At 49.8% G+C, this 8052-nt stretch overlaps 1 protein-coding gene across 1 annotated transcript; it reads left to right on the top strand.

Annotated features, from left to right (window-relative positions):
- Positions 1-45: 45 nt before the first annotated feature.
- On the top strand, positions 46-6986 carry MRM1 (mitochondrial rRNA methyltransferase 1 homolog (S. cerevisiae); the record flags this gene model as incomplete). The annotated part of the gene is made up of 5 exons (XM_009868486.1): positions 46-451; positions 904-997; positions 2728-2848; positions 6672-6791; positions 6937-6986. Coding segments are annotated over 5 exons (791 nt in total), but the record flags the coding sequence as incomplete, so codon positions are not given.
- Between the last annotated feature and the right edge of the window lie 1066 nt (positions 6987-8052).

Below are 8052 nucleotides of genomic sequence, written 5' to 3'. Positions count from 1 at the left end.
GGCAGGAACCAAAGTCTCTGGCCATTGAGAGGACTAAAGGCTCAGAGATCCTCTTTGGGATCGCCCCGTGTTCCCTGGCTCTCTCCCAGTCCAGAAGGAAACTGTTCAGGTTGTTCCTCAAGCAGAGCAGCGGCCCTCGGCGGCTTGTTGTGAGTGAGTTTGTCCTTCAGGCCACAGCCCGGGGTGTGCCTGTGCACCACGTCAAAAGGAGAGAGCTGGATGCTCTGTGCAGAGGTCAGGTCCACCAGGGAGTTTGTCTGGAGGCCACTCCTCTCCATTTCAAGAGTTTGGAGGAAGCTGAAAAGCCTGATTTGGGGAATGAAGAGAGTCTGAACCGACAGTTGATTTGGCTGGTGTTGGAGCAGATCCAGGATCCCATGAACCTGGGGGCACTGCTGCGCTCCGCTTACTTCTTGGGGGTGGACAGAGTGGTGACAAGCCAGAGGAACAGGTATGAAGTTGTTTAACTGCTCCTTCAACTTTCCTCTCTCTTTTCCTGCTGGTTCCCAAAGCCTGTCTTGCTCAACAGCTGCTTTCGAGGGCTTTCTAGGATGGAGCTGGAGAGCTGAATCTGGGTAGCTGCTGCTTTGCCTTGCACTTCGCAAGGAAGCTGCAGGACATGATGTTCCAGGCTGGTAAGGAACCTTCCTGCCTAGTTTTTGTTTTAATTCGTTTTGTGTTCCAGCTGTCCTAGCTGTGCACAAAACTGCAACAGCCTGCTTCCTGGGTTAATTTCTGAGCCTGCCTATTCTCTGTAGAAAAATGTATCTGTATAGTGAGTGAGATCTTTAGTGGACTAGTTGAAGTGGGATTGCAGAGGCAAGGGAAGTAAATACAGAAACAAAAAATCTTCTGGATTTCCTTTTTTTGCTCTCAAAGAACACTTTTTTTTTTACCTTGCAGCTGCCCCTTGACTCCGACAGTGAGCAAAGCCAGCTCAGGAGCTATCGAAGTCTTCGATGTCTACAGCACAGACGATCTCCAGAGCTTTTTGAAGGTAGAAAGATCCGTGTTTTTTTCCCCCGTTTCCTTTCAAGGAAACCTCAAATACTGCATTTGTTGAACAGAATAGGATGTACAGGAGAGGTTATTTGCGGTGTCCTGCGCTCCCGCTCTGCATTCCTGTTTGCTGCCGGTGGTCTGTGCTGTAGGACCACCTCTGACGGGTGTGCACCCCGGGTCCCGTCCCATCGGGGCGAGGAGCGGTGCTGAGCTGTGGGGTCTTTTTCTGGAAGGTGGAGACAGCAGGGTAAGGCTGTGTCTGTCCCATACTCAGACTACGAGCTCATAAGACGGGGTCTGTTCCCCTTTTCCTCTCTGTGAGGACCGGGTCTTGCCCGGTCTGCCGCAAGGCAGCATCCCGGGGCCCAGGCACATGATGGCAGCATTGGGCAGCCTTTGGAGATCGGGAGAGAGGCGAAACCAGGGCTGTTGCAAGCTCCTGGGAATCTTTTTATGAGGTGAGGTGAGACAGGGCCCTTGGCAGAATGTGCTGCAAAAAGGAAGGGATCACGCATGGAAAAGCAACAGTTTAAACTGAAACGAAGCCTGAGATGTCACTTTGAGTCAGCAGAGTGGGGCCATCCCCTGCGGTAGCACTGTCACTTCCCTGACTCAGTGGGGTTGGAGGATTCGACGTGGGGTGGGAAGGTGGGGGCTGCAGACCCTCAGGGGAATGGTGGCAGCCGGGGTCGCTGCGTGCTGTGTCCCTTTGAGGAAGAGCTCGTCATGGTCTGGTGTGACTGCGAGGAGGCCGAGCAGAGACAAGCCTGGAGTCTCCTCGCTTAGTGCTGGAAAACCCTTGTCCAGCTCTACACTAGATCTGTGGCAGCCAGGACTCCAGATGATGGTGAAATTAAAGATACATAAAATACATCAGTATTTAATTGACACAGCTGGAAGAATCACTTTGTTACTGTAAAGCCTGAATTATTAACATTTGGAGCCATTGCAGCAGTTCATTTAATTGGACCCAGATTCGCTGGCCTAACCCTCGGCGTTGCCTGAGTGGTGTAAATTTGATATAATGTAATGTAAAAAGTGCCAGTTTCACAGGAAATGAAGCTGGCGAGAAGCAGCAGCTCTCTTACTGTTAAAATGGATTTCCAAGACAAGTAATTCGGGCTCTTTTAACTGGGGTGCGGGGGGAAAGGCTGATTCTCTGGTGATGTGAGGCACAGAGTGTTGAGTGCTCTGCCTTTTGTATGAGCTGATTTTTGGCATCTAAGTTTGAAAACATGCACCTGTGTTTGAAAACATTACTGTGGGCTCCTGATGGCTGAGCCCACGCTTGAGAACTTCCACTGTGTTGCTCTCTGTGGATTAGCCTTATGCTCATTTGTCTGACACTACTTTTTTTGTATGCTTTCCTGGCAAAAACCTTCCTAGAACTGTTGTATGAGAAAAAAAAAAAAAAAAAAAGAGCTTCTCAGTTGCTGTTTGTTTGCTTGCTGAACTGGAATAAACACCAGAAGGAAAATTACTTTTTTTTTTTTTCCCCCCTGCTCCTTCTTAAATCAGGCTTTGTGCGCAGGTACCGGGAGGACTTTGGTGGTAAAAACTCAAGTGATGCCAGAAATCTAGAAAAGCTAGTCGGCTTAACTGAAAATGTAAAAAAAACCCCACCAAAATAACCTCAAAAAAGCATGTTGGCATACATGACTTCGTTTTTTTTTACACTTGAAAAATAGGCAATTTTTAAACATTTGTTTCCTTTTTCATTTCTAGGCTAAAACTACAGAAGGCTGGGAAGTCGTGGGAACAGTCGGCAGTCCTGAGGATGTGGAAAATGTTCCTGTCATCAGTTGCTCGGAATTTCGGTGGAATAAACCCGTTATTCTAGTAATAGGTATTTTGGTTCGCAGAGCTTTGGGCTTGGCACAAGCGCGTGTGTGAGGGAAGGATGAGGGTGCTGGTTCACTCCAAAGCGAGCTGCAGGCCTGTAAACGTTACTTTTAGTCTGGAAAGAAAAGCTGAGCAAGTGCTACTGGAGCAATTTGGCTGCAGATGAAATAGGGACCCAGAGAGGGGGGGAACCAAGAGGCCTCCTGGTAGGAACTGCAAGAACAAACCAGTTTGTGTAGATGAATGGGGAGTTTGGCAGCTGCAGAGGGTCTAGATGCCGATTTTCAGGGGCAAGTCGGGGCTGGGTCAGTGTAACCAAACACGTTGTTTTGCCTTGTGTTCTGCTTTTCACCCGGTTGTAGAGTCCTGAACCTGGATTTTTTGTGTCTGAGCGAAGCACAAACGTGAGTGAGCGACCCAGGAGGTGTGTGCTCGCTCTTGCCACGCTGAGGCTGCAAGGGTGAGCTGTGCCCGGCCTTTGCCCTGTTGTGTGTCCTCTTCAGAAAACACGGGAATGTATCTCTGTGCCCAGATCTGGAAAGAAGTGCGAGGAGCTGTTGCTGGGGATGATCTGGACACAAAGTCTGAGGCTGCTTTTTGTACACGTGGGTGAAGGCAGGAGCTGTTGGCTGCTGCGGTACGGGGAGGAGGAGGAGGAGGAGGTGCAACCTCCTGCCTGCCAGACCTGCTCCAGCAGTGAGCAGGTGCCACTTTCCTGGGTGATTCCTACAGAGCTGTCCACTTCTGCCTCGTTTTTGTGCAGAGGGTGATACAAAGGGTGCTGTCTTTTGGAGACAGTTGGGGGTTATGCAGCCTCCCAGAAGGGGAACAACCGCCTTGCAGCAGCTCAAGAAATTCACCCCAGCATGCTGCTCCGGGTATGCTTGCGTAGCTGTGCTGTAGCCCCCCGCTTTGTGTCACCTGGCACAGGAGCTGGTTTGAGCTTTTACGCTTGGAAGTAGTGTCGTGCTGGCGCTGAGCCATGGAGGGGCTCTAATCCTGCCCCGCGCTGTGGTCTTCTTGGCTCAGAAGACATTCCTTTAATTAAAATGTTTATTGAACTCCTAGAAATACTGACAAGACAACGCCGCAAATCTGGCATCTCTACAAGATGTGTGGAGCTATATTGTGAAGGGAGTAGGGAGGCTGGCAGCGCTGCTGATGGACCACAAAGAAATGCATCCCAGAAACGACGACACCACCAGGAGAAAGGAAGGGGGTGAAAGTGGCAGCGGTGTCGTTACCTTGAATTATGGGAGATTTCTCCAGGAAAAAGTCCAAATATCCTTTTGTCAAGGGAGATTGGAGGCTGATTGGTAGATGCATGAGGAGAGCTCCTGGACCTTGCAGCAGTAATGATTTCAACTCTCTGCTGAGCACTAACTCTTCGCTGAACAGAAAATTGAACATAGCAGTCATCTGATGCTGAGGTTGTTTGAAGAAACATTCTCGATCTGAATATGTAGCGTACCTGCGGCTGCAGAGAGCAGCAGAGATAGTTTAGCATGGTAGTGAGCTTCCGAGCTTCGCACGGGTTGTCTTGCAAGTTAAACATTTGCAGACTTGAGTTCAGCCTCCTGGCTTGGCAGAGGGTGATTTGGACAGTCCAGCTTAATGGCATGGAGGCATTGCTGAAGGTGACAGGCGGGCTGGCTGCCCTGGGTCTGGGAGTTTTGTGGGAGCAGTCATCTCTGAGCAAGAATAGTTTCTTTACACATTCAGTCTTTAGCCTGGGGGTCAAGGCTGGTCATGGAGTTGGGAATTTTACCGAGATTCTCATTTTGCAGCGAGCGAAATTGGTACTTCCTGCGCCACAACCTGCAGTTGTTAGGGTGGTGTTAGTTGTAACTGGGGCAGGAAACCTGTTTTATCATTTCAGCCAAGCTCTAACTGTGGCCTTGAAGGCCTGTCAGTGAGGGGCAAAGCTGGGAGATGGAAGTCAAAGATCTGAAGTGGGAAGTGTTTTGCTCACCAGTATAAACTAGGCTTTAATCTGATTTAGTCAATGCTCCCTCCCATGTGTCACACTCTGTGCAAGTCTTTTTGCCCTGGATTTATGGTTCCTAATTATTTTAAGCAGCCAGAGCCATAAAAAGCTTTGTAAAAGCTGGAAGCAAAATTGCTGCCTTTATTAGGAGTTGCAAGACCCTTGCCAGGGAGAGGAGCGGGTAGCTCCAGGAGCTGTCACAGCTCTGGCAAGAGCTGCTGTCCCAGTTGGAGAGTCCCATGAGAGGTTTGAGAGGCTCAGGAGGCAAATCAGACTGTAAGTTGTAAAACTTTTCTGTGTTGGATCAGTAAAAAGTAGGATAATATTTTTTTTTTTCTTGAAGCATCCCTAGAGACACACAGTCTAGTGACAAAGAGGCAGGCTGGCCTGCGGGAGGTCTAGTTTTGATTTCTTGCGTCACCCAGACTTTCCTGTATGACCTCGAATATCTCACCTAGGCCTTGTCTGTGCTGCTGGCTCCAAGAAGAAGCAAATAATGGTTCGAAATGGGCTTTTGCTTTTTTTGAAGGTGCACTTACCCTGGGCAAAAGATGTTTTTGCACATGTGGCTTATTTCTGTGGGAAGGTGATGCAAAATGCGTTACCCAAACCGTTCTTTTGCTGGCACAAAATGCAACTTGCCACTTAGATCGGGCCACTAAAACATGCGACTGGCCCTCAGCTTCCAGTCTGTGAAACAGGAATAACAGCCCTTTCCTCCCCTCTGTGGTCTGGGGGGTGTCGCAGAGATCAGTACATGGGGCCCTGCTGGGAGGTGCTGTAAGGAGGCAACAGGGGAAGAATTTTGGAGCAACTCAAGCCCAGCAGGGAGCTCGTTTGCCTTACAGAGGAATGAGTCTCCAGTGGCATAGAAAGTGCCTGAAGCATCCATGTGTGCTGCGAAAATTTCAGGCGAGTGTCTACGTGTTGGTGCCAGCAGAGGCGCAGAAGCCCCCGGTAGGCAGCGTGTGCCCTGGCAGTGCCATCCCAGCCTGAGCCTGGGGTCAGGGTACGGCTGTCGAAGGGAGACATTTGGCTTCCAGCATGCTGAGCCTGTTTTGTCAGAGGGTGAGCACATCTTTGAAAGGAGCTAGCGATTCCTGCAGCCGTGTAGCTGTCTGTGTAGCTCTAAATAATGAATGTGGAAGAATTCTTTGGGGAGCCGAGCAGGCTGGGAGGTCTGTGGTCTTCTGCATTTTCACTTGTCTGCGTGCAGGATTGTTTAAAGCCTCTCCCTTTCCATTTCCCTTTGTGACAGTGTGAGTCAAACAACTACTAATGACCTGGGATAGATTTCAACTCTGTTTCACCAGTGTATCAGCCCAAACATATCAGGGTTGTTGGATGGTTTAACAACTAATCAATTGAAGCCTCTGGTTAAACCGTCTGCATTCACAAGTCGCGCCCAGCTGGCGGTACCGTGTGCTGAAAAGCCTGAACTCACTATCGACAGGGACGTGGGATTGGCTGGACCACACTGGACCTGTGGCCTCGTGTCTGCCTTGTCCCTCTGGCAGCAGCCCCTGTATGTCTGCTGGTGCGGTGCCTGCCAGCATGGGGGGTTGGACTGGAAGGCTCTGTGCTGTGCACATGGGTTTGTTGCCCAGGCATTCCTCAAAAACATCTCAGATACTGGAGAACAGATCTGGGGAGGCTGGAGTGGGCTGGGAAGGGAAAGCAGGTGAGGTGCCCCCAGTTCTTGACTGTTGCTGCATGGGAGCTCATGAGGTTGCTGGTGAGCTTAGGGGCAAGGGTGTGGGCGTGACGGAGTGTTTGGGAGGGGAAAAAGGGACGTGGCAGCAGTTGTGAGGTGGCGTGAGCAGTGTCTTTTCTTCTGCAGGTAGTGAAGGTGATGGAGTTTCCCTGGAGACGCAGCTCTTGTGCCATCGGATGCTGACCATACCCCCTGGCAGAGCGCTCCACCCCGGGATCGAGTCGCTGAACGTCTCTGTTGCTACTGGTAAAAGCTGTTCTGAGCACAAAGGCATCGTAGTCCAAATTTCTGTATTTAAAAGTCAAACAAACATCCAGGCTTGCAGAACGATTTTCTTGTGGTTTTAAAAAAGCACTTTTTTTTTTTCTTACTTATTTTTACTTTCCTATAGGTGTTCTCCTGCACTCCATCTGCAGCCAAAAGCTGAGGCACAGCAATTGAATTTTATTTATTTGGCGAGGAAAGCTGCTCGGCTGTGCTCCCTTGGTGTGGATATAGAAGTGCTCTTCCCAGAGTCTTTTCTGTCACCTCAAGTCACAGAGAGAGCCCGTGGACCTGAGCTGCATCTCAGCTGACGCTTGACACCACCAGAACGCTGGTGATGCTGATGAGGTAACACCTCCCACCGGCACCTGAGAGGATCGACTGTAAGGAAGGGGTGACAAAGCTGTTTTTTTTTAAAAGCAGACTGCCAAATCCTTGAGTTCCTGGGGTCGGCTGCAAGCTTTGTGCTCCTGCTGCGGGGAGACTTTGGGCTGTAGGTGAGAGACAACACTCAAATGCTGCTGAGAGCAGCCGTGCCTGAGCCCGCTGCCCCAGTGGCAGCCCAGAAGGTGCTGGTGAGAGCCAGAGATGATTTGGGACTATTCAGTAGCAGTTTCTTCACAATGAGGTGATACCTCAGTTACACTTTGCTGCTTGAATGTCTGAAAATGCATCGTGTTGTATTTGGTTGCGCACGAGGTCTGCAGTCCTGCCGGGGGTTGGACATGAACTGTGAGAGAGATGTGGTGGGGAAGAACGCAGCCTGGTGAAATAAAAACTCTGTGAAGATTGGCTGTGGACTCGGATCAATCCTTTTCGTGTCATATATAAATCCAGAGTGTGATCAGTGGAGCAGAGCGCTCCCTTCGGGTGGGAGCTTGGTCTCTTTGTCCGGAAAAGTTTCCTTCTCTTGGTGGGCTTGATCCTGCTGATGCTGAGCTGCCCCAGCACTGCTGTCACCACTGATGTACAGGAGGGATGGGTTGAGGGTGGCTTCATTTGCAAATATGCGACTTGCAAACCAGGCTGGCTAAATTATTGAGAACCAAATGAATGTTATCACTTAGCACCTTAATTATTTTATTTAGCTACTGTGGCCCTTTGCATAGGATTCCTCATTAACACTTAATTTACAGTGCCCTTTAGGGATAATTTCAGACAATTCAGCTTAGTCTCTCCCCTTCCCCCTCCTTCCAAATGAACAAGTAAATCACTCGGAGTGACTAATTAGGACTTTTCCTTT

Source organism: Apaloderma vittatum, unplaced genomic scaffold (assembly GCF_000703405.1).
Source record: "Apaloderma vittatum isolate BGI_N311 unplaced genomic scaffold, ASM70340v1 scaffold29424, whole genome shotgun sequence".
In the NCBI taxonomy this organism is placed as follows: Eukaryota; Metazoa; Chordata; class Aves; order Trogoniformes; family Trogonidae; genus Apaloderma; species Apaloderma vittatum.
The sequence above is the reverse complement of the archived record's forward strand: the minus strand, read 5'-3'. Positions and strand labels throughout refer to the sequence as shown.